Below are 27,078 nucleotides of genomic sequence, written 5' to 3'. Positions count from 1 at the left end.
TAAAATAGTATAAATACTGAATAAACATGTTTTCTATTTTTATATTATAAACCACTCTTAGATAAGGGATGGCAGTAAACCCACTTAAGAACTTAAAGCAATCAAGCAAATTAGAGGAGGGCAGAGAGACAAGAAAACGAGAGTTAGTTAGCACAGCAGCTCTTCGGCCAAGGAGTTGCTTTTCATGCAGCAAGGATTTGGATTGATAGACTGCAAAAGTGGAATAATCTCTGGTTCCTGCCAGTTCTAGCATCCCATGATTGCATGATACGACACGAAGGTTCACTTCCCTCTGAAGAACCATCCACAGGAAACAACCACACAGGGACTGAAAGCAAGCAGCAGTAATCAGAGACTGTCCATAATTTTAGCAGCCTGATTTCCTTAGCTTCCTCACCAGCAAGAGAGCATTTTACCAGAGGCCTATTTGAGTTTCCACAGCTAAAAATGAGTATGACCACCAGAGAAGAGAACCTACAGAAAGAATTTCAATGTGCAGGAATTCCAAAAAAAGAAAACATCATAGACAGAAGAAGAACAATATAGAATAGTAATTCTTGTTTGAATTGGTAACAGACCAGTTCAAAAATCTAAAACCTTGAGAGGGTAACTTTTCCAAAGGGACAGATCTGACAAGTGGCAGAGCAAAAACTCTGGTTAGTAAAGCCAAAGCCAGTGAGTGAACCACTATACTGTATTTCCTTGTCCATACAAAATTTTGCACACATTTTCAAGGAATTCAGAGATCTCAGGTGAAAAACCCCTGCTCTGAAATACAAGTATTGCTCTCCTTATCAGCACAAATCATTCTTTCTTCCAATTAAAAAGCCACTGTATTTATTACTCATACTGTACTTCCTCTAGATATCCTATAAATTTAATGTTTTCAGTTCCTTCCTCATCAGCCATTACCAGAAATGGAAACATAACTGGAACATCCATTCTTGCTCCATTTGTAACACCCAAGACTAAATGAAGTCAGGAACTTGAACCCAGATCTCTCTAGACTTTAGAGAGTCCACTAAGCAATATTTCAAGAGAGGATGGGAGCTCTGTGGAGATCCAATCAAGATCTAAAAAGAAGAAATCTTCAACAACAGCAACAGCTTAGAGGAAGGCTCCAAGTCCATCAGCGATGCCCCTTGGTTCTCAATGTAACGTGGTCTTTTTGGCAAAAGAGAAAGCTAGTGTTCACCAAAATGCGCCCACTTTCAAGTCAAAGAGTACACCGTGTCCCTTCTGTGTGCCAAGATTACATGACTACATAATGATACAATGGGAGGTAATGAGCAGATAGAGATGTATTGGCTTCAAAAAATTAAAAACAAAAATAATCCAATCTTATCAACAACCCAAGGCCAGTTGGCAGGCAGAATCTGCAAGAGGCTATTAATATAAGTAAAGAGCTAAAGACCTTCCTTGTGAAGAAGGTCCAAAGCCTAGGGGACTTGTTCCAGGCTGAAGATTATTCAGTACGAAACAGAGCCGTGAAGAAGTGAGTAGGAATCAGTGACTCTGAAGTCTCCATGTAGTAGAGAGGAAAGAATCTTGTTTAAGGGCCAGGAAATCTGGGTTGAAATGAAGGTTCTCATACTTACTTACTGGATCTTGGGCAAATTTTTCAACTTCTCTGAGCCCTTTTTAAAATCTGTAAAATAAATATCAGCACCCAAGCCCTACTCATCTCACACAGTTGTGTCATCATCCAAATGAGAAAAGAAAATGTATTTGCAAATGCTTTGTAACTTGTAAGTCATTATGCAAATAATTGCTGTTATTACATACGTATGCTTTCATATATACCCATATGTGATTCAGGGAGAGAAGAAAAGAGGAAAGGAAAAATGGAAGGAAGCAGTAAAAAAAAGAGAAGCTATAGAAGGAAGGCATGGGAAAGAAAGGAGGAAGAGAGAGAGAAAAACTCTGCCATGGAAAAGAAGGAATAAAAAGAAAGGAAGTAAAGAGAAATCGGCGCTGGTACAGTAACAAATAAATCCCCCCAGCACGACAGCCTTCTGCTGAAGCATTTCATTTTCCCAAACATAATGGTGTGTTATTGCCCATTATCTGTTCTGTCAGTGCCAGAGTCGATATTAAGTGAGGGGCAGCTGCATTTAGCTGCCATTTTTCAGCTGTCTTCACGTTGCCATGGAGACCCGGTTGTTTCTGGGTGAACCTGCCAGGAAAGCAAGGGGAGTCAGGTGGAGGGGAGAGCAAATGCTGCGAGGGGTTGGGGTGTCAGGGTGGGGAGCCAGAGGAAGGCCAGGGGCAGGGGCAGGGGAATGTGACAGAAGAAAGGATGGCGCGGAGCTGTTTCGTCACGCTCTGCTTGCACCTGATAAATCAGCCATTTCGAAAACAAGATCTATATTCCAGTGGCCCCGCGCAGCAGATTCTCCTTCGTGTTGCCCCTCAACTCAAATTCTGTAGGAGCTTAGTGGATCTGGGCTCTAAATAGTCACAGATTCCTTCTTTCTACTCCGTCCACTTCTCCCCACCACCTACTGCCTCACCTCCATGCTAGGGCCAACCTGAGGGAACAGTTTGGGATCTCTGAATGTCCAACATTCAGAATAGAAAAATCAGTTTCACAAAGGACATCCATACCAGGGCTCTGCCCAATCTATATATTTTTTTCTAGAAAATATTTATTTTTTCACAGAATTATAGGTTTTTTAATTTAAATAGGCCTTTAGAAACCAACGAGTCAGGTTACCTATAAGGGAAGTGGGGCTGGCGTGAGTGACTAGCACAGACCCGGGAGTGATGGGCCTTGAGAAAACTGGTGAAGATTCTTCACCCAAGAGGGGTGGCAGTCCTTCTGCCAGTGAAGGAGTAGGAGCCTGGTTGGCCAGATTTTCTGATTTTTCAACAGAATCCAAAAATCTCTATTTTTGGGCAAAATCCCAATTTTTAAATGTTGGCTCAACTTCTAAAAAATATTTATATCTGTATGCTAGTTACATGGGCTGCCAGTTTGCAATTGGACTTAGTCTAACATCATTTTAAAATGAGACTTAGAAAGCTGAGAAGCTTGACCAATCTCTTCACGTTCCCAAATGTAACTCTCCCTTCCATAATGTAATCCCTCCCTCTCTCTCACCCTTTGTCTCTCTCTTTCCATTTCTCTCCCCCCCACCCTGTCTTTCTCTCTCTTGTCCTGTTACACTGTGGGAGGTAAAGAGGGCTGTGAATTCACTTTTCCAGGGGTCCCCAGTTTCACTGGTATAATGTATGAATTTGCTTATGAGACAAATGTTTCCCAAGAGCCCTAAAAAATGTGTACTAGGTGTCAGAGGAGACCACAGGTTAATTTCCCATCAGCTTAAGCCCTATTGACATCTGTGCCATGCTTTTTCCACTATAAATGCCCTTTTCTGGCTTTTAATTACAAATTACAAAAATAAGAAGCACTTAACTAGGTGCTAAAAAGTGTTTAACATATACTTACTTTTTCTTTTTTTTTAATAATTTTATTTCTTTTTCCACAAAGCCCCAGCAGACAGCTGTATGCCATAGTTGCACATGTCTCCAGTTGCTGTATGTGGGACGCGGCCCCAGCATGGCCGGAGAAGCGGTGCATCGGTGCACGCCTGGGATCCAAACCCAGGCCGCCAGCAGCGGAGCGCGCACACTCAACCGCCAAGCCACGGAGCCGGCCCTAACATATACTTTCTTATTGAATTCTCACAAGAACCTTTGAGTCATATATTATTATTACCCCATTCAATAGATGAGAAAACTGAGGGTCAATAACATGCCAAGGTCCTACGACTAGTAAGAGGCCAGGCCAGGAATCAAATACAAGTCTGTCAGACCCTAAAGTTCAAGTGATTAACCACTAAGTTGTACTGTCTTCCTTTAAAATATAGGAACGTCCCAGAGCCTAGTTTCAGGATATCCTACTCATTTCCTTTTTGACCCCATACTTTAGTCTGACTGCTTTTCCTGGGGCCTGGCTTACCGCACCATCCTCATCAACAGTAAGTTTAATTAATAACATCTTTCATTAGAATCCTGACTTAGAGTTTACTTTCACAGGCCCCATCTCATCCCTTCTCACTGACATTATCTCCTGACACCTCCCCACCTCCATCTGGTCCTTAACCACTTCCTCCTTCAAATTACAACCAGAGTGATCTTTCTTTCCACATGAAGACGTGATCATGTCTTTCTCTTCCCTTAGGTCAAAGTCTCCAGCCATCAGTTTCAGGATGGATCTCCTCTCCTAAGTGAGACATTTGAAGCCTTCAGATCTCACTTCCTCTGTGATCTGGCCCATGCTGTCCCCTGAAGCATCATCCACATTCACTTCCCCCAAAGTAGCCTGTAGTACACACCCACCCATAGCTTCCCAAATATTGCAGATGGCTACATGCCTCCATATGCCAAGTCTTTTTCCTGGAATGCCTCTCTCTCTCCCTCTTGTCTATGTGTGCCCTGCTCATACTTCACAAAACAGTTCAAACCTCATCTCCTCTAGGCAGTCTCTGAAATCTCCACACCTAAGTCAGATGTCCTTTCTCCGAGTGTCCTCAACCTGCGGGGACCTCTGTGGTAGTAAATATCATATCACACTGTAATCTTCTTTGAGGGCAGGGACATTGTCTGAGTCACTTGCCTCTGCATCCTGGCATATTGTGCATTGTCAATAAATAATTATCGAGTGCATTACCCATCTCATTTGACAAAGAAATAAGGTTATTTCTAAACCTGTACACACATCTATCCCTCACATTAAATACAACTGATCGAGTGACAAAGGGATCAATAAGAAGAGTTTCCTTGCCCACACTACACCATGCACCAGAATTCCTAAAACAGTGCTTTCCTGTCAATCACCATGCCCCAACTAGTGAGGATTCAGTGCAGTACGTACATAAGTAAGCACATAAATACATGCATACATAAATGAGTGGGTCAATTTATTTAAAAACAGTAAAGAGTTTTGCCAGAGGTAGGGGATGGAGGGTGGGAGAAATGGGTCAACTGTTTTTATTTTTTTTCTTTAGTTTAAATAAATTGAATTTAAAAAAAGAGAAATGTTTTAATACACAGTGACATCTGGGATATATTGGTTCTACAGAGCGGCTTTGGATGAGAACAATGGTAGCACATCTCTCTTTGGCTGAAGGTGAATTCTAGGTTAGAGTGTCCAGAACACAGCTGGATGACAGTTGTGACATTTCAGACCGACACCAAGGACTCCATTGTGACCTCTGATGTCAGCGGACAGCAGGTGACTGCTATCGCAGACATACACAGATTAGAACTACTACCATCTCCACCAACATCCTCACGGTCCAACTTCTGTTTCATGTCTCTGGCTCTCTCTACGCCTCAAGATTTTTCTCTTAGCAAAGGGCATTTCCCTCTTGTCTCTATTTTTTCAATCCAAAGGCTTAAAAAGAGAATTTTCCCACATCCCTTACACACTAACCAATTTCTCAAGCTTCCCCTAAGAGCCACACCACAACCCCCACCCCTCGCTTCATGGTGCCCAGAAGAGTACTTAGGATTGTTTAAAAACCAGCTCTTTTACTCTAGCACCTTAAAAATCCTAAGCCAAAAATGTCCCGTAGTGGCAGAGGGGTTCTGTGAATATTTGAGTACTTGAGTAAGAAGCATAGACTGTCATTTCCTTAAAGAAACACACACATTCACAGAAACCTCAACATAAACCATGGCTTTAATTGGAGAAGAGCAACATATCATGCCTGGTTCTACCATTATTTATCAGAATGGAATTATCCAGGTTCACTGAAATAAGAAATTTGAGAGGAATAAATCTGATTGGAAAGCTCTCCATGATAAGGTCACTAAGCAAATACTCTGCCTTCTACACACTTGTATCCTCAGCCTCTAGCACATGCCAGACACACAGCAGGTGCACAGTAATAGAACTGACCTAAAGAGGGGTTAGGGAGATGTCCAGATTCCTCATGGCTGGACCAATGATGATAGAATGAGCAAGATCATTGTCTCAGGACAGTGGGCCAGAGCCCAGGTTTGCCTAAAGAGACAGTTGTCCTGCCTGTGTTCACAGACCTTGGTCCCTTGGAATTAATAGAGGAGCTAGCTCAAAAGAGGCAGGCAAAGAGGATGGGGTGCTCCCTGTGGAAGCTTAGCAGGAAAGGAATCCATATGCAGGATTCACCTCTGAATCCTCAAAGTATTGATCTTCTTGTAATTATGTCACTGGAGTGAATGCTTTGCATTAATAGAGATATCACTGGGTACTCCAAGGTGTAGGCAAAGAAGCGCTTTCCTGGGGTTGAGATGGAGCCCTCCCTCCACACTGCTAAAACCTAGCAGAGGCTCCTCACAAAAGCTTATGTCAGCCTGAGATCCAACAGGCAATGCAGCTATGATCGTAAAAATTCTAGGCATGCCAACCAGAATCTCAGGGAATTCACCCTAGGAGGATGAGGAGCAGGAAAATGATGAAGACTACCTAAAACCATAGAAGGTTAAGGAAAATGCTTCCCCCTCAATAAATAAGGAACCACAATTTCTGTTTAGACGCTTAGGTATACACATCAGTTGAAAACAATCACTGTATTTTTTTATTCCCCAATAAGGCTTACTCCGTTTGTGAAAAATGACATATTTTGGCTTTGCAACAGAGAGTGTATGACGTTTGTCAATACAGTGTCAGTGCTAAACAAGAAATGCCCCCAAGTTGACTGTCTCCCCTGAAAGAAAGCCTTCATTGAGGATTGGAACGTTAAACTAGTAGTACATTTGAGCTCAAATAATATTTATTGAGTACCTAGGACACCACTTTAGGCTCCAGGACTATAGACTGAAATAAGACATGGCTGTACCCTGAAGAAATTCCCAGCCTAGTGGGAGAGAGAGTAAGTGTTCGTTTAAATAAAATGTGCTCTCAGAGTACAGAGCAGGCAAATTCAGCAAAACTAAGGAAGGGGGCAAAGATAGGCAGGGAAGGTTTTCTGGATGGTGAAACAACTGACCTAGCCTAGATGAATGAGTAAAAGTTGGCTAGGGGAAAAGATGGGAAGAATTTCCAGGCAAAGGAAAATGCATGATCAAAGAAAACTTAAAGTTGGTATCTCCTAGCTAAAAATGCTGGATGAGGGCATGGCCTTGTCATAAGACCACAAAGGAATCATAGGGGAAAATAATTCCAGAGATATGCATTGAAGACAGCTTGTATTTATAGAGCAAATCTATTTTTTAGGTGTTAATGTGTAAAGCTCCAGAAAAAAAGTGGTTATTGCCATAAGGAGAAAACACATCCCTTTGATTTTTCTAGTTTAAAGAAATTCATCTTTTCTTCCAGTCTTATACCTGTGTCCCTCTTCCCGCTTGATCTTTTTTCTCTCTCTCCTTTTCATTCTCCACCTCCTCCTCACATTTTTGTGCTGCTTAAAGTATCCATCATCTATCTTCCTTCACAATTTGTCATTCCACTGATCCTAAAGAATTCAAAACATGCAGACGCACATGCATACACACTCACACACCTACAGTCAATGAAGACTCCATGCGTTGACCTGTGTGATTATTTTATTATTTTTTTAAAAAGGTGATTGCAGCACCCTTCATTGCAAAGTGGTTCCAATATTTACATGTAGACATTTTGTACATCGATGAAAACTGAAGCCTTTCCCAACTTGTTAAATATGGTTTACTATTACACCACTTAACGTGTGAAATGTGATTTTTCTGTTTGTTTTATTTTTTTAAAGAAATCCCAACAAATGTAGATGTTTAAATATAGCACTTTTGGCTCGTGTTTGTAAAGGGTGTAAAATGAGTAAAGATTTGATAGAAAAATACCCAGAAATGGCGTCTCCCATATTTTTCATGATCATATGTAATAAAGCTCCTTGCCCAGGAGCATTTTTATATGACATTAAACTCCAAGATCTCACAGGGTTAGTTTTGATCTGACCTGAATGTCAAATTAGGGGCCAGAGACCCAATATATATTATTCACTTGGATTTTTTCCCCTCTGGATTTCTTTTAACATTCCAACGGCATTGCTCAAATAGAATTTCTTTCTCTTCTTTTTATAGGGCACAGTCATTTACTTCCAGCAGAATCTGCGTGTTAGAGTTCAGCTTTTCCCTCTGCACTCCAATGAAGTGCTTTAACTTATACAATTATATGTCAAGATACTAATGACTCCTTGTTCTTGGAGAGTGAGAACTGTTACATCAAAGGTGACTCATCTCATCAAAATACAGCAGATTCCTCTTGACCCTGATGGAAGACGATGGCTTAAAACTCAAAAGTAGCAAAGACAATCTGAATCAACCTGTGAGGAGGCAGGTGGGGAGGCAGTGGAAAGAAAATAAAAATCCTTTGACTTATGCTATGTCTCTTTGGAGCCATGCCTCCAGGAAAATGCTCTGAGAGAAATCTTTGAATGTGAATCTCCTAAGCTCACCACCATGTATTATCTGAATCTGGTCTTGAATATCCTTTGAGACTGTCTGGAGAGGTAGGACCCAGTATTCAAGTCTCTGGTCTGTCATGACACCAATGTTGTAAGGATGTTACTAAAAAGAGGGCTGACTTTGAACACGGATCTCTATTGTTATTCAAAACTGGGTTACTAAAAGGGTTCTTCTAAGTGTCTGAGGCTGAACAGCCTAGAGGGTACAGAGGTTTCTTCTGATACTCCCTTATGGAGACCACCAATTGCAAGTCTCAACTGAGGGGCTGTGCCTCTTTGTCCAATTAATGCCTTAACTCCTCTAGACTCAGATTCCTCTCCAATAAGATAAATGGCATAAGAGGATATCTAAAATCCTTTTCAAGGCTGACAAGGAGCTTTGTTAGAAATAAGTTAATTGTCACTGTTCTCCCTTCACAATCAAAAGGAGAATAGATCTCAGAAACATTGGAGGAGATTTTGCCTTAAAACTGAATTTTCTATTATAGTGGTTGGTACTCAGTTGAGGCCTTTGATTAGAGGGTTCCCTTTTCACACTCTTCTTGGGGTTACTCCCCTGTACAATCACATCATAAGCATGTGGGGATATCCCTGTGGCCCTCCTTCCTCTCTGCACAAAATAAACAAATGAATGGTGTTTGCAAGTTCACCAAAAAAAAATGACAAAGACAGAAAAAGAACAAGTAGAAAATATGGGAACCAAATTCTTATTTTCACAGCTGTGATTGATATTACTTCATTTACTATGACTCCACTTAGTCTAGGAAGGTCACTCTTTTTAGTTCATGCAGTTAGTCTCGGTACCTCTGACCCTTGAGGCTGGCCATCTAAAGTCAAAAAGGTCCCAGCAGGCAGGGAGAGGTCTTGTCCTAGTGATGTTGATTGGTATTAATCACAGCCCACAGTCACAAAGAGGCAAGCAGTAAAATGAACACGTGTAAGGCAACAGTGGCTATTATCATAATTCCTAATTATGACTGTTTAGAGGTCTCTCAAGGAATATAATTAAGTTTAACATGCCAAGAGATAAAGAAAAAAATATTAATCCATCTTCTGCCCTCCCCTACCACCTGCCAATAACTCCTCTCTCTTCTTGAATTATCTGTAACATCCTCTACCCTTGCTCTGTTTTTTCACAAGTGGCACTGTCAAAGGGAATTTATTCTTCAGAGGACAAGGCAGTTGGCTGGGAATTCCCACAGCTGCTGCAGGCAGCCCAGGATTTCAGTTAAAGGGCTCTTGATTGCAAACCTCAAGACTGAAAAAAACTCATTACATGATGAATATAAGGGTCCTTGTGAAGGAAGCAGGCAGGCCCTTTAATGCCATGAAAACAAACAGAGGTGAAGGGAGAACAACAGAGAGCAATGGAGAAAACCTTTGGGCATCCTGGAGAAAGGCAAAGGGTATGAAGGAATTTCCGGCCTTGGCAGGGCGCATGCTGCTTCTAACAATTTTGTTTGGAAGTTGTTATTTTTTTTTTTAATTCTACTTTTCACTACACCTCTCAAAAAATAAACAAAAAACTGCAAACAAAGTTTGGAATTGGGAGACACTGGGCTGCCAATCTGCTGCCTTGTTACCCCATGCTGAGTACAGAACAGGCCTGCAGACTCCTTATGCCCCCTGACCCTAACTCCCAGACTAAAGGCCATGGATGAAGGGACGCTGTCATTTCACTCCTTCTCCAGCTAAGGTCACTCTGAATGTGTTTCTCTGATGCCGGACCAAAGTGGGTTTATGAGACATGACTTACCCCAAGTTCTCTTTAATCAAGGACTCTAAAGACACCAGGCTGGTTTAGAATGCCAATCACCACTCCTAACCTTTACCAGGGGTTCAGGGTCATGAGAAATCAGAGGAGGGATTTGACTCTGTTTGGGTCTAAACGCCCTAGAAATGGGCTCGTTGCTCCCAGACCAGATCTCCCCGAGACTGGAAATGTCTTCAAGTCATCTGGAGACTCTATGGTTGCTCCTCAGTTCACTTCTCGTTCAACTAAAGCTACACTGACCCAGAGTGATATACAGACATGAAGAATTAAAACAATTACTCAGTTCACTTTCTTCTGTGTGTCACTCCTGCTGGTCACCCTTGCAACCATCAGTAATGATGAAGGAACCCAGGTGACCCGGATAGAAGGCCAAGAAGAAAGGAGAACAGAAGTGATTAAACAATGAGTCAGGCTCTAAAATCCAAGGCACAGGTCACCTGGGAGAAGTATATTTTGCTTGCTTTTGGAGGTAGATTTCCTAGGAATTAAAAAAATAGCTAATATGAAAAGCAAACCAAACTTTCTTCCAGGGAGAAGCCTCTATATACTATATATATTCAGAAAGAAAATTTTTTTCTGAAGGTGATAGCACCAGAAGTGATTTCTATAGAATTAATCACTGCGAGTGTTTGAAAGGAGGATGACAGAAGACATTGAGACTCCTCATGGGCTACACGTTGCAGCACGTCCCAGGTGACTTCATTGTGATTCACGCAGAACAACAAATCTTAAACCTGTGTCCTTCTAAGGATGACATCCTGAGGTAGGAAAAGTAACTCCAAAGTAACTGTTAACATTTTCCCAACCTTCTGAATGACCAGACTTTCTGAGATAGGATCTTAATCTTCAAGGAAAAACTCAAAGAGGGAAGAATATAACTGAGCATGTTAGGAACCTAGATGGGAAGGAGAATGAATAAAATAAACTCTTTTCTAGCTATATCTATACCAATTGGTAGAATGGACCAAGATGGAAGAAGATGAGGGTGCCAAAAGGAGTCTCCTTTCAAAGTATCAATACTCTTTAGGCTATAGAAAGATGAGAAACTTTCATGAAGGACTACCCTCACTAGCTAGCCATAATAGGAAATTGATTGTCATAAAGAAGCTCTACATTTTACTCACAAAGTTGCCATATGACCAAAACCAATGGCTCTGGGCACTGTGTGAGAACTTCAGGAAGTAGGGTCGTCTCACAGATGGATTTCTTTTAACCTAGGAGTCCACTAAAAGGTGTTTGCTGGCCTTTCTTCCACCCATCAATGTTACTGTAATGGCGTGTGTGAAGACTTTCCATAAGAATGTAGATTCCATTAAAATAAAATTTGGTTTAAAAACTATATCCAGATTTTCTTCGATATTAACATTATCCAGTTCCTAGACACATAGAGGCAAATGTCAGATGCCAAAGAAAGTTGATGAGACCCTGAACTAGGCCTAGTATAGTAGACAAGGAGATGAAAAGTCAGCCTGGAAAGATATTTGAGAAATAGAATTGCAAGACCTGGTGACAAATTAGAGGTAAAAGGTAGAGGGGCCCGAAGGATAAGTAAAAGGAAGAAGTGCAGGCAATCGCCAAGTGATGGAGTAAATGGAAGTCTTCCTTTCTCTCCAGTCATTTCTACTCTTCTAATGAGAAATAAAGAAGTAACTTATGTGGAGGAGAGAATGAATTCAGAATTAGATGTATTATTTGAGGTACTTGTGGGACAAATAAGTGATGTCTATTAGGATGCTGGAAATACAGGTCTGGAGCCCAGGAGAGTGATTCAGGCTGGCAATTTGAATTTGAGGCTTTAACATTAAGGTGATGGTTGAGATTGTCCAGAAAGAGGATGTTAGGAGAAGAAAAAGGGGGCCAAAGACAGAACCTCCAGGAGCACAAGCACTTCATAAGCAACCAAAGGAAGTCAAGTTCTACAGGTGAATGAAGGAAGAGGGCAATCAGATGTCTCAGCTGCCAAAGGTAAAGAAAGTATATCCACCTGTAAGGGGATGTGGTTCTAAGGCTTCTCACCTCTGTGATCAGGTATGAACATGGAGACCAGCATTACTTGGAGGAGGGGGAGGCAGTCTCAAAAGGACAAGTACATTTCTGACTTATCAGAGTATGTGTAATAGGGCAGGTTCTTAGGAGTGAAAGAGAAATAGCTAGGAGTTGGGGCATTTTTAGCACCAGCCAGTCGGAGCCACCTGCTCTCCCATAAGTCGCAGCCATCTCCCCCTATTTGTGCTGCTGTGTAACCACCAGATTGGGAACGAGAAAGCTGGGCAAGAGGAAGTAAGTCAAACACTAGTGGCTCCACTGTCAAGCACTCAAGACCAGTGTCGATGTAAGAAAAAACTGGGTAATAAGTGAATTTGTTCTTCAGGCCCCCTGTACACGCCTCTTCCTATGTGGCATCCCATTTCTTATCCCTAAAGTACACATGACTGAATCTAGTTTACGGTGGTACTTCAGCCATCTGTGAGCTGGGAAAGAATGGCATGACTTGCAGTGCAGTGAAGCTTCCAGAAATTTCTTAAGTCACCTCATGCCATCCACTGCCTGGCCCAGCCCATAACTATAGCCAGTAGCACTCCATCTTCCCCACCATCACCCAGCAAGCCTCTCCTTATGCAACCCGATTCCCTTCTGCTGCTGTTTCTTATCTTTCCTATCCACTTAACCCTGTCCCAGAATCACCACAGGTATCCCTGGCATATTAGCTCACGAGGGCTTCCCAAAGCTAAAGAGATTTTTGCGTAGAGTGAAAATTGAGTGATCGGATTAAAACATAATGTCAGCCTATAAGAACAAAAGTCAGCAGGATGGAGTGAATGACTGAAACGGAGGTTGCTGGTGTTAGGGGTAGGGATGGGGGCTGCAGAGGTACAGAATAAAAGAGGAATCGATGGTGATTCTGGAGCTTTTGAGGCAAGAAGTGTGCAGGCAAGAAGTATGGGCTTTGGTGTTGTAGAATCATCGGTAAAATGCTTACTTTTAGGTGAACTGTCACTAGAAGGCACCAGATTATTACATGTTAACTATATACTGGGGAGAGTAGGGACTGAGAAATGAGATTAAATTTCTATTATGAAGTAAGAAAGGTAATTCAAGCTCCTCATTTTCAAAGGAAGAAGTGCAATATGCCATAAAAGGGGATCACTTAAACTCTCAATCTCAATAGCTTTACCAGCATAAGGTATTTCTCAAACGTTCAGAGATGGAAAGCCACTGTTTTCAAAGAAGCCCCCTCCAACACTATGAAATGTCTTATTTCCTCCCATTTCCTTTCCATGACTTACGCCGTTGGAAGCGGAAGTAGAAGGCGAGGAGTTTTGCTGGGTGAATTGGTCATACCTGCCCATACGATAGGTGAGCTGGCATACCAAATTGGCCATGTCCCTGCCTTAGACTTTTGGACTCACTCCTGGCAGTAGAGGTCATGCTGCACATCTACTCATCCCTACTCATCTACACTCTTCAGCCTGTCCATCAGTTCATCCTCTTGTTTAATTGCCTGCCACAAAGGGCAAAAGTCAGAGTAAGGAAACCCTAGGAGAACTCCTCGCCTAAGCCCAAGATCAACAATGCCCCTGTGATGTTCAGCAACCCATCTCTTTTTTGCAACTAGAGTCTAGGGTTCTAGCCTTCTTAGAATAATCTCTACCTAGACTCACCACCAATTTTACCTGAAAAATCATTTGAAGTCTGAACCATGATAATATATTCTGCAAAGACCCTGAGTCCCAGCGATGCAAATGCCCCCAGACTGCCTTGCTCCTCTGCAAACCTTAGCCAATTACTAAGATGTTGGTTCCTTCTGCTACAACTGCATATAACCCTCTCTTCAAAGCCAAATGTTAAAAGGCTTCATCCATATTAACCAGCGCCCCTTGGGAAGTGTTAATTGGAAAAACCACATAACGATATCTGTTTGTTAGAGACAACATCTAACCGAGGCAGAAGTGACACAGCAAATGTGTAACTGTGACAGCAGATTCCAGGTGCCTTAGCTACCCCAAAACACAAACACCTGACCTCAGAACAAGTAGACGTATTGCAGCTCTGCAGCTGGGTACTATATGACGCTGAGCAAAACAAGACCTCTCTGCGCTGCAGATCTGACCAAGAAATAAGAGGGATGATGCACCCTCTGTATCATCTCAGGTCAGGAGTTGTGCTGAAAGGAGTCCCCGAGCCCCCTTAATGCTCTGTGTTCCAGGGAGTCTCAGCTATGCCACCAAGCCAACAGAAGTCTAACTGTGTGGGAGTGGATGAGCATTCTGCTCCTTTCTGGCCACTAGAGGGCAACAGAGTCCCATGCACTCTGCGGGCTCTGGTTCCATCACCCGAAAGAGGAGTCAATTGTACACAGATACACTGCCAAGTTCCTAAAATTGAAGGCTATGGTAATTATCCATGAAAATGGGGAATTCAGGGTCTGCTACTTTGTAAGGTTGTCCAGGCTCTGCTTTATCTTGTCAACCTGTCTATTCAAGTTGGCCCACAGCTGTGAGCCAGAGACCTTTTGAGATCTGCCACTTCAAGGGTGAGTTTTAAAGTCCTCGTGCTTCTAATTCCACTGAAGCCAGCATCAGTAACCCACCACCCATGTCTTTCCAGGATGGCAACAACCTGCCAAGAGAGATCAACCCCAGCCGCCATTTACACCCTCTTGGCTCATGGACATTGTTGCATCCCCTTGACCACGGACATGGACACTCTTGGATCATAAACACCCTTGACTTCCCCTGAACCATGGCCACCCCCTACATCCCCTTGAGCACAGCAGCCCCTTGCTTCTCCCTAAAACATGGCCACCCCTATATTCTCTTGGAAGGACTTAGATTGATGAGAAAATACTGAGCTGGGTTGAGGGTGGTAGTGATAAAGGAGAGGCTTCTCTGAACAAAATGGAAAGAAGAAAAGCCATCCCCAATCCATAATCTTATAGTTTGAAAGGCTCTTCAAGATATCTAGTTCAATCTGCCTCCTTCACAGGCAAAGGAACTTAAGCCCAGAGAGTTTTCATGGCTTGTCCAAGGTCAAACAATTTAATGGCAAAGCCAGGTCCAGTCCTGAGGTCTCCTAGGTCCCTGGGGTAGTCTTTCCTCTACCCCATGGAGGCATGGGGCTCTTTGTGGGACACAAGATGGGGATGTAGGTAGAAACTGGAAAAAAAGAAAAAGAGAAAACAGGGGTTTCATCATGTGCTGTGCAACCAGATTCAGATGCCCAAAAAGAAATTGCAAAGGGCTTTGGGGTCATGAGAAAGATGTTAACCAGTGACATCTGGGGAAGGTTTGTGGTTGTAGCCAATAAATCAGGCAAAGCAAGGCAGCCTATATTTAGACCCCATACTCAAACTGTGGAGTTAGGGAAAGGATTTTTTTCAGTTTTTGTAATCACGTGATAGTGCTTTAGGATAAATTTAAGACAATGCTACTTCTCTCTCCCTGGAAGAAACAGGATCTTATCTTTAATGACAGAAAGGAAAAGATTTATTTTCTCTTAAAGGAATTTCAGACACCAGTGAAGAGTTTGGAGAGACATTTCATGCAGGGGGCTCATCTACATATTTCTGAAGTCAGATCACAAAGCTAACCTTTTTCTCAGCCCTTTGTAGAACACAGATCCTGCATATATTACAGAATCCAAGACTACCTCACTCCCCACAAAATCTTCTTTAGCAATGTGCTGGCCTGTATCAGATGGTGGTCAAGATATGGCCCTCAGTATCTTCTCTACCTTTCAGGGTGGGAAAAAAGTACAAGAGTAGCCCCAAGATATTCTGCTTGTTGATCTGGAACCCTGGGACTTGCCCAGCCTCCTCTGCGTTGCCCAGTGTCAAACAACAGTGGAAATTTTTGCAGCTCCCTCCTTGATATTTGGTCTTCAGTGGCCATTACCTGAGTTATTTTCTCCTTGTTTCCATTAATTAATTATTCTGTTTAGGCTGCACCCTCAGATCCCTGGCAGGTGTGGGAGGAGGGTAGCAACTTCATTAATGAAGTTATATTACTTCTAAACATAATGACGATGCAAGGAAGTGAACAAAGGACATTTGAGTTACTGAATAAGAAACCAAATGTCTCCCCACCTCACTTTAATAATTCCCAGGTGCATCATGGCTGTTTTCTTCTGAGTGACCTCTTGAGGTCCCTTACAGCACTCTCTATGGCTCTTTAAGACTATAATGTACAGAACGGTAATGGTTCTGCAAATTGGTGTTGTCAGGGGCAGAATAATGATGGTTTAGTTTTATTAGTGGTATAAGGATTAGTCATAACACATTTACATAGGACTTTTATGACAATGCTTTCACATCTATTATCTCACGGAATTCTCACAACAAACCTGAAAGGTGGCTGGAGGAGGTACAGTCACCTCCATCTTACAGAGGGGAAACCACAGAGCAGAGAGTTAGCTAACACCTCTACTGCACCCAGGCCACTGGCCTCTGAGATGGAGTTCTTCATCTCCCTCATTAACAACAGCCTAAATGGCAATGAGAGCTGGGAAAAAGCACTATCCTGATGGGATCTCAAATTTCCATTTTGATTTTGGTTTGTTATCTGGAGGTACAGTGTGGCAGTAACCCCCAGGGCAGAGATATAATTCAGAGGAAGGAAGCAAAGAGCAGATTGCACTGTAAGACTCTAACCCAGAGTTTCTCAGCCTCGGCACTACTGACCTCTGGGACCAGAAACTCTTTGTTGTGGGGCTGTCCTGTGTACCATAGGATGTTTAGCAACGTCTCTGGTCTCTACTCACTAGATATCAGTAGCACTCCCTACTCACCTCCCAGTGTGACAAGCAAAAATGTCCCCATATTGTCAATTGTTCCCTTGGGGTGCAAAATTGCTCTTAATGTAATCCATGCTATCATGATATATAGCCTCTCTCTCAATATCTCTCTCTCCTTCTTACCCCACCCTTATTCCTACTCTAGGAGGTGTTTCCTGAGCTATTCATCCTCAACCTAGATTGCCAAAAGTTCATCTCTCTTATGAGTTTGAAGCTCATTTCTATCTCTTCCTAGATGAGCCATCTTGGGAGAGTTATCTTATCCCTTGGAACCTCAGTTTCCTCATTTGTCAAAGGTGAATTGTACCACCCACCTTCCCTGGCTTTTAAGATGATTAAATGAGATGATGTATGTAAAGGTTGAGCATGGGGTCTGGGTCAAAGTAATAAACATCCAACAACACATAGCCAGTATTATTTTGGAGGAAAGAAAGGCTTTGGACTAATGGTAGATAACTGAGGATAATCACTTTTCAGGGAGAGTTTGCTCCAGCTGCCCTGTCAGTCTACCTGCCTATAAGGCACTGCCACTCAGCATCCCAACAGAATTACTGTGTGACTGGGGCAGAAGGACTGACTTCACTATGAATACAAGCTCTGCTTCTCCTTGGGTGACAGAGCAGAAGTTGTCATTAACTGCTGGAACGTTTATCTTTGTATATTCAATTCAATGATCTGCTCTAAAGTTTGACATTCTAATGACTTTCTGTGGCCTACAAGATCTGGCCACTGCCCTTTTCATTATCCTTATCACATACCACTTCCTTAGTTTCCGTTCCTGGAAACTCCGAGCTGGTCCTGACTCAGGACTTTGCCTCTGCAGTTCCCTCTGCTTAGAACAATTTCCCCCTAAACTTCTCATGGCTATCGCCTTTGCTTCATTGAGCTCTTGACTTAAATGTCACCTCTTTATAAAGGTGACCTGACCACCAAACAAAAGTAGCCTCAATCTCCAATCAATCTTCTATCTCATTATCCTCCCTCATTTTCATCTTAGCTCTCTTGTTTTTGTTTTTGCCTGTATCTCCCTTTAAAATGTTAGTTTCATGAGACCAAGGACTTTGTTTTGTCCACCATCATAGCCTAAACACTTAGAACGGTGTCAGGCCTGTCATAAATCATCCAGAATATTGGTTGAATAAATGATTAAATGATGTCCTAAAGGAGATAACTTGGATGAGATAACTTGCATACCATGTCCTTATAACTCCCATGGTCCCTGACACCAGTAGACAGTAGGTACTCAATTACTATTTATTTATTTGACCTGAAGTATTTATTGAGCACCAGTTATGCTTCTGCTAAACCTCAGAAGACTTTTTCTGAGAGGCCAGCTCTGTCTTTGAAGAGGTGTCTTAGTAAAGAGAAGAAAGCATAGCCCACAGTGTCCTCAATCTTCATGGCTAAAGTCTCCACTGACACTAAGTATAGGAAGTGCGCTGGAATGGAGAGATTAGGTGTGGACTCCCGGCCCAATTATGAACCCAGAGTTGTACTTAAGAAGGACCCCGGGGAGGTCCGCATCATTGAAGAAGTTATACCATTGGTTATCCTGGAAACCATACTGGTCCTTAGTGGTAGTACTGACTGCCACTCATCATTACCTGGGCAGGTAGCCCTGAGGTCCAGACCCTCACTTTCAAGCTCCTTTGCTCTTTCCTCTAAGAGATCCCCATTTAAGAGCAGAGATCAGAACTGCAGTGCGTTTAGGGGTAGGGAACAGTAATAACAACACAGATCCTGCCATCTGCTCTCTACCACACAGACCCTGCCCTGTGAGCCAGCTGGCCACACAAGGCCTGCAGAACCCCTCAGAGAGCTTGTCCTTCAGATGGCTGCCAGGCGATTCAGCTTGCCGAGGAGGCACGCCCTGGACTCTGGTACTGCTGCTTCCACATTTAGACTGCATTGCATTACCTCATTGCCAGCCAATCGGCACCTCCCAAGGCTCAGCACACATTTTCCCCTTTGCCACAGACATTGCCTCATGTCACTCTGCTCCTGGAGCATGCTGCACGTTGTGCACCCAGGGCCTGCTCGGGGTGGGGTGGTGTGGGGGAGGTGGTGGGAGGAGAGAGAAGGCCATCAGAGCCACAGGCACCAGCAGCCTCTTCCCTCCAGGCCCTCCAATATCATGCACCCAATGTTAGCATCACAGGAATGCAATATCCTGCACACCTGGGCCCCTCTCAGTTGGGGCGCAGGGTGCGGCAAGATGATTGAACAGGGGCGATGAGAGAGTTTAGCAAGCTTAGAAGAAGCTAAACTCTAAATTACTCTCCAAGCACTGGTGAGATCAGTGGTCTATAAAACCCCTTTAAACGGGGCCCCTGCCAGCTCCACACTGAGGGAGGATGACTATTTCCCCACCTCCTGCCTCAAGCCCTGGCTCACTCGCATCCAGGACCAAGTTACAGCCACTGGCATCTCCACTGACAAAAAAGAAGAGCAGAGATTGCTATTTTAGCAAATCAGAGTGTCCCTTACGACAAAGACATACCCAAGTAGTTAAATTGGAGGACAAAATCCCACTGGAATCTCGCGAAAGGCGTTAGCAAGGTATCCTAAGAACTGAATAACCGAGTGGCCATAAGTCTACTCAGCCCATGCTTGGGAGAACTGACTCACAGTGGGGACAGAGGTCAAGAGAGATTGGGGCCCGCAGCCTTGTCGTGGAGCTGTCCTACCCCATGCCCTAGGCAGCCCCTGGCTTCTTAGAAGGCCTCCATGCTCACTCTAGTGGGAGACTTTCAGAGAAGGGCATTTTATCTTCATGCGGTCTTACTCCAGAGGTTTTTCCTCCAGATAGAACCAGAGATGTTACTATATCTTTAAATAGAGAAAAGGTCGGGGGTGGGGGGGGAATGGAGGGACAGGGAGTCAAACCATTAGAAATCTTCACAGGGTGCTCAATATTTCACACAAACACAGCTATCCAGCAGCCATAATGACTCCACAGATGTGCCACATGCATGTATTGTTAATAGCTTTCCCTGCACCGAGGGGGAAAGCGTGGTCAGGAAATACGAAGGAGAAATACCAATGAGAGTGAAATCAGATGATTCGAGATAACCTCCATGCAAAGTCTCTGTGCACAAATAAGGGGCAGGGGTCGCTTTCCTGCTGACGTCAGACCTCTGCCGCCCACCCAGTTTCCCTTTTCACTTGGCAAAGCCCAGAGAGCATCTCCAGCAGCTGTTCACACGAGTCCTACTCTAGATTAACTGTTGTGGCTCTGTCAGCCCCTCCCGGGGTAGAGGGATTCCGTGTTTGAATATCATCTTGTCCAGTTATCTAGTCCCCAGTTGTCACATGCCATGCCCGGAAGGGGAATATCATAAACACATTCATCAGAAAAGCAGTGCAGTAGTTACAGTAGAACAGGGCCTGTTGCACATAGAGCTGACTGCATAACTCCTAAGCCGATCTGCTATATTTAAAGTGCTAATGAAATTTTATGGAGGCAAAGAGGTAGTGGCCTAACAGGGTCAAAAGGAAGCTGATCCGGGTGTCATGCTTAGACAGGTGAGGCATTCTCTCACCTTCCAGTCCTCGGTTGATACATCTGGGTAGGAAGACAGTTTTCCTTAGTACAACCACCATGACTGTTGAAAATGCTTCTTTGAGGAGGAAACAGAGCAGGCAATGAACCTTGGGGAGTAGAAGCTGCCTCACGTCAGAGGACACGTGACAGTGTATTCTTGAATCACTCCCCATTCTCAGAGTAACTGTCTGGCAGCCTCTTTTGCATCAGGCCAAAGTCTCAATAGCCAACAGTGAAAGATGAGCTGGGCCCTTCAAAAGGGTTAAAAGGAAATAACTTGCCATCAAATCCTTAAAAAGCAACGAAAACCAAAAAGAAAAAAATGGTGAGGTTAGAAAAGCTTCAGCCCCACTTTGCGAAGCTGATTTATTTTCAGCCTTTTTTATTTCATTTATTACCTAAAGGATAATGCACACATTTTCAAGACCTGGTTAAAAAAAAAGAAACCTATTACATAACTGTAAGAGGCCTGGCAGCTATTGTTGCAATGAACAAACTGGACATCTCATCTCAGAGAATTGGATTCCTAGGTCTGAGGCCTACGCGTTCTTTTAGGGTGGTCCCGTGAGCCAGCTTCCTAGACAGAAAGGACAGGAAAATTTTAGAAGTCAGAGTGTGAATCTAAACATGTTATAAAGGGAGGGGGAAAGCCACTTCTGAACCATTAGAGGAATGGAGATGGGGCAGGGGTCACTGAATTGTTGTCTCTTCTTCTCTTTTTCTTTCCTTTAACATAATGAAGTCTGGTACCCACTCTCAAAGGCACTGGGCAGAGGCTGATCAACCCACGCAGAGTGAATGAACCAAGCAAATCCTCGTGTTGCAAGAGCCCTGGGCACAGCCTCCAGGGCTAATAGGGTACCCTAAGGAGGAACAAGGTAGAGGTAGGTCTAACTTCTCTCTGTGGCTGTAACAGACACACTGCATCATAGAACTGGAGGGGGTCTAGTCCACTTCCCTTTTTTGCTACTGTTGAAGAAACAGTGGGTCTCAGAGAGTCAGTGAATTGTCCAGAGTCACACGGAGGGCTAGAACTCAGGTCTACTGCTTCTTCCTCCAATGCCCACTATGCCCTTACTACTCAAAACATAGTCCACAGGCCAGAAGCATCAGCAGCACCTGGAAGCTGGTTAGAAACACAGTCTTGGGCCCACCCAAACCCACTGAGTCAGAATTTACAGTTCCACAAGATCCCCAGGTGATTGGCATGCACATTCGAGTTTGAGAAGCATCACCTACACTGGCACTGTCCCTGTGCACAGATGGGGGCAACTTCTCAGCAGGGAGTCTCTGTTCACCATGGCAACTGACCATTCTACTCCCACTGGCCCTCCTGCTCTGAATTGGTCTTTGGAATGCTTTTACGGGGACACAGCTCACTACCTCTGAAAATAAACCTCTTCCTACTGATAAGCAATCTCCTGAGTGCCAATATCACTAAGGCATTAGCTCATTAAAGCCAGAGGTCTGTACACATTGCTGTCCCCTCACCTTTTTTTCTCGCATAAATAGCATTTACTTCTCTGATGACAGTCACTATCCACTATTTTGCTCCAGCTCCTTTTTTAAATCCATTGCAATTCACTATCCTTAGAAGAAATAGGCCCATCCTCCATTCCCAAACCCATGTAAGCTTTCCTTTCTTTTCTTAAATGCATAGGATCTTCACTCCCAATGAAGAAAATATCAAACTTCCCGTTAGAAACGGTCTACCTTTTGGTCCCAAGCTTCCACTGCTTGAGAAAGGAAATGTTTCTATGTCCAAAATGCTTTAAAAAGGTACTCTGTGGAACATCCGGTCATTACATAAGAGATTGGTCTGCTCCCATTTCCCTCAACTCATTTGTTAGGACCATGGAGAAAGAAAGGATTGAGTCCAACTCCTGCATTTCATAGGTGAAGACAGGAGGACACCGTGGTCTCTTTGTGGACAGGGACCAGAAGCGAGATTACATTTCCGTAGGCCGCACCCTTGGGAACATACCACGATGTAAATATATAATCTGCATGAATCCTTCAAAAGAAATGGCCTGTTTCCACACCACAGAGAGCACCATGCAGCAATAAAGAGGCCTCCTAACCCTGGCAGGGGACCCTTCACAGCCCTAATCCTGAGCCACTTGGCTGACCCTTGATCCTTTGACCTCTAAGGATTGTGTCCCTGGCTTTGACCTCCCTTCCTCCCTTGGACGAGAAGCTCAGCACCAGTTGTCAGGCTTTAAGGCTACTCAGTTCTTCCTCTTGCTTCTGCTGCCTTTGGCTGCCCTGGAGCAACCTCCTGCAGAGTCCAGTTCAGCCCAACCCCGAGACACAGTTCCTCAGCCCAGATGGGGAGGACACGCTACTGCCCCAGGTATATCCTGGCCCAGAGCAGAACAGATACTTATAAGACCTTGCACTTCCCTCAAGATGCTGACAGTTGGCAGAGGAAACAAGATAAGACACATAACTAATAAATTTACCTAACAAGGCAACAGATGATAGTGGCCAATGAGAATCTCAGGCAATAAGTGCTAGCAGAGGCCAGAGGTGAGAGGGGCCATGAAGACTGAAGTCTTTGGTGATTTCATGGGGAAGATAAGGCTTAAATTTGGTTTTAAAGACTAGACAGGGTTAAGATTGGCAGAAAAGAGGTGAAATGAACTGGGTTAGCCCTTCCAGAAGCTTCCTGCAGGAGGGCAGAAGTGCATGGAAGTCTTCTTACTTATCATTCAGGAGTGGTAGCTGTCAGCATCCTCTCTTGGGGAGAGGAAGGCACACAAGTAGACTCAACCAAAAGGAGCAGCCTGCTTAGGAGAATGGATGTCCCTTTGGATCTCAGTGGTGATGGGATTCTTGTGGGCTACTTGGGGCCTCCTGGATCTGTTCACCTCACCACCGAAGTCCAGAATGGCCTTAACCAGTGGAATGTATGCCCCTGCCTAACTGAGCATCCTGGCTGGCAGGCCTACATCTGGAAACTCCAGTCCCTTCCAGGAACCTGCAAGTGCCAAGCAGGCAAGTTGTCCAAATACTTGGCATACCCCACATCTCAGAATGCACCAGATTCCTAAGAAATGAGAACAGCCAAAACAGAACATTACACACATTATTGTGCCTTCCACAGCCATAATAAGGGTTGTTTGTAGAGTTGTCATTGAGTGTTTCTGTTTTTCCCTCCAACATTTTCTATGGTGAATATCAGATTTCTCTTTATGGCTTTATTTTATGTCTGTGTTGATTGGGCACACTCTAAAGCATGACAAAAAATAGAGCACAGTCCCACAGTCTCTGAGCCAAGGCAGCTGGATATGGGGGGAGAGGATACTGAAGAAGCAAGCCCTAGGCCTACATGAAACCAAAAGCTTTGGATGCACCTTAACAGTGGTGCTTCCCAGGTGCATATTGTGTTGCATTTCCACTGCACTATTTATTTGGATTCTTGCTATACTGCTGCGAGGAAGGAGGAGCAGGCGTTGCCATCTGCATATATAATGTTGCAGCTTAAAGCCCAAAGAAGCTAAGTGATTTGCCTAATTCCACACAGTCACTTAGTGGCAGAACCAGCCTAGAACCCAGGGTTTTTCACATCTCAGCCTGTCTGCTCTCCCCCACGGAGAACCTGGGGGAAACAGAACAACCTGAAAAAGGGGAGTGAAGGAGGGGGCACCTCACATATAGTGATTACCTTTTATTCCAAAGAGCTGTAATTTACATGTGAATGGATGATATGTTTTGAATTGTATCTTTGGGGAAAATACCCATATATGTCAATAACAAAGAAAAAAAGATACGCAAAAGACAGAAAAGCATAACATCATGGGGGAAACCTTCAGGAGAAGTACTGAGTGATGAGTTTTGTACAATTTTTCAGTTATTCAAAACATCAACTGTTGAGAACATGATCAGAAGAGAACAGTAAGGCACACAAGAATCCAAATCTTACGCTACAAAATTCCAGTCCAGAAGCTTATACTTAAAAAAATATTCCTTCAGCTCCTCATTTAGTTATTTACTCTTATTTTTTACTTATTTACTCTTGCTTTACATACCCTATTAACCATCTTGGTTGTTTCAGTCCCTGTACAAAATCCATTTAAAAATAAAATATTAGAAAGTGATGGGGCTCATACTAGTATATTTATGGTAATAACAGCTGACATCCAGACAATGAAGAAGAAAGCAACAAACAACTAAAAAAAATTTTTTAAGTTGGTAAAGAATACAAAAATATAGAAGTGTGATGCCAGAAGCACCACACCCAAAACAGCGGTAATTATTTGCACGATTATGCCCTGAGTCTTTAAGAAAAGGCTCAACTATGATTGATATCCTATAAAATTTTTAAGAAAACGAGAAAGCCTTCATTTTGGAAAGGTGATTGGCAGATTAGCTGAGATTAAAAATAGCTTGAGATGCATAAAGGGATAAAATATGAAAAAGTCTCTTGGCAGGAACTTCTCATTGTCCAAAAATGGGGATCTTTTAGAAGAATCTTTAGAGGCGTGGTTCTCAAATTTTAGCATAATCAGAATCACCTGGAGGATTTGTTAAACTCAGTGGATTGCTCATCTCATTTGATCTTTACAAGATCATTGTTGGAGATCTTGTTGAGGGAGACTGCATTTCAGAGAGGTTAACTAACTCCCCCGAGGTGACACATCAAAAGCTGCAGATTTCATGGGTTGGGGTGCCGCCTCTAGCGAGTCTCCAGGTGATGCTGATGCTGCTGGTCCACAGATTACACTTTGAGAACCACTGCTTTAGGGAAGCAGCAGTAATAGGTGACCAAAAACAGATGCAAGAACAAGTAAGTGGGAAAGGCCAAATTCTCTTTCATGACCTTCCCCAAACGACAAGCAGTCCTGTGTGCTCCCGTGACTCTTTACCCAGAGGGGACCAGGGCTGAAGCTGATGTGCAGAATGCCAAACCAGCACATGGATGCAAGGTATTTCTTTCCCTACCCATGCCTTGGAGCCAGGATCTTTAGAGGAGCCCCAATGGGTCTCACTCACACCTCAAGCTTCTCATCCAAAGCTCTTTCTGGGAGAAAATGCCCCGGGCCTCGGTGGGATATCAAGACCCTTCTCCAGCATTAGACGTATGTTGTATAATTCCCCAGGAGAGCAGTGCCAGCCAATGTTGTCACAGGCACAGCCCCGTAGGAGCCTATCAAATCCTGATACACGGAATGTGTTGACATTGGTAATCTCATAAAGATGGATTTGTCATTTGTTCAAAAGCTTTCAGTAAAGACTGTTTGTCAAAGATAGAAGGTAAAAACAGATGCTCGAGGCAAGGTCCCCTTGGGGGACAGGGTGTTACACGGTCAGGGCAGGAGACCCTGGCTCACCTTCCTCCTGCTTCCTAAGGGCCCTGAGCATGCGTCATAGGGGTTACTCAAGGCAAGGGAAGGCAGTCATCAAACACCCTGAATCTTGTCTCTAGTACAGAGCCTAGGCTGAGGACCGCAGGCTAAGCAAGCAGAGGTGGCTGCTGTAAGAACATTTACTGAGCACTTGCTGTATGCCAGGGCACAGCTACGTTTTACCTGTATCATCTCATTTCATGCTCACAACAATCCTGCACTACTATTGTCCTCACAGGTGAACTAACTTGCCCAGTGTCACACATTCTAATGCTGTTGACCGAAACTCTTACACTACCTGGCCTATGGTGCGTAACTCTTGAGTCCCTCCCTCCTCTCTGGCTATTCCTTCTCAGTCTCTTTTGCTGGACCCCCCTCATCTCCCTGATCTCTAACTCAGGCTGACAAATGCTATCTATAAAAAGCCAGAGAGTAAATTTTGTTGGTTTGGCAGGCTGTAAGTCTTTGTCACAACTACTCAATTCTACAGTTGTAGCTCGAAAGCAGTCACAGACAATAGATAAAAGAATGCAAATGGCTGTATTTCAATAAAAATCCACTTACAAAAAGAGACAACAATCCAGCTGCTGTCTGCCAACCCCTGCTCTAAACAATAGGTCCCCCCACCCACACCTGGGATCAGCCCTTTGACCTCTTCACCACCTACACTCAAATCTCTGCATCCCCATCCAGTCGCAGGCCTCTAAATAACAGGGATATGCTCAGGATTCCCAAATTCATAACTCCAACCCAGACTGCTCCCTAAACTCATATCTCACACACACAACCACCTATTCCATGTGTCCACTTGAGTATCTCATAGACACCGAAACTCAACGAGTCCAAAGCTGAAGCCCTAATTTCAACCCTCCCCCAAAACCTGCTTCTCTCTCAGTTTTTCCCTCCACAGTAAATGACAACTCATCATGCCAGGTGCTTAGGCCAAAAACCTTGACAACGTGCTTGGTGTCAACCTTACCCCCTCTCTCAACAAATCCTGTCAGGCTTATCTGCAAAATATACCCAGAATGAGACCTCCTCTCCCACCTCTTCCTCCACTAACACCAAGGTCTAGCCACTATCATCACTCACCTGGATTGTGACAATAGTTTCCTAACCAGCTTCCCTCCCTTGTCCCTTAAACGCCTATTTTCCACATGCAGCAAGAGTGATTAGCTTTTTATAGTATAA

The 27,078-nt window shown here is 43.7% G+C and overlaps 1 protein-coding gene across 1 annotated transcript in view; it reads right to left on the bottom strand.

The window, feature by feature from the left end:
* NRXN3 (neurexin 3) overlaps positions 1-27,078 on the bottom strand; it is a 1,476,736-nt gene that overhangs the window by 1,133,242 nt on the left and 316,416 nt on the right. Inside the window, 1 exon segment of the mRNA XM_058567468.1 lies at positions 17,994-18,023. Coding sequence (XP_058423451.1) covers positions 17,994-18,023 — 30 coding nt within the window.

Source organism: Diceros bicornis, chromosome 24 (genome assembly GCF_020826845.1).
Source record: "Diceros bicornis minor isolate mBicDic1 chromosome 24, mDicBic1.mat.cur, whole genome shotgun sequence".
Lineage (NCBI taxonomy): Eukaryota > Metazoa > Chordata > Mammalia > Perissodactyla > Rhinocerotidae > Diceros > Diceros bicornis.
This window is presented reverse-complemented; position numbering and strand designations above follow the sequence as displayed.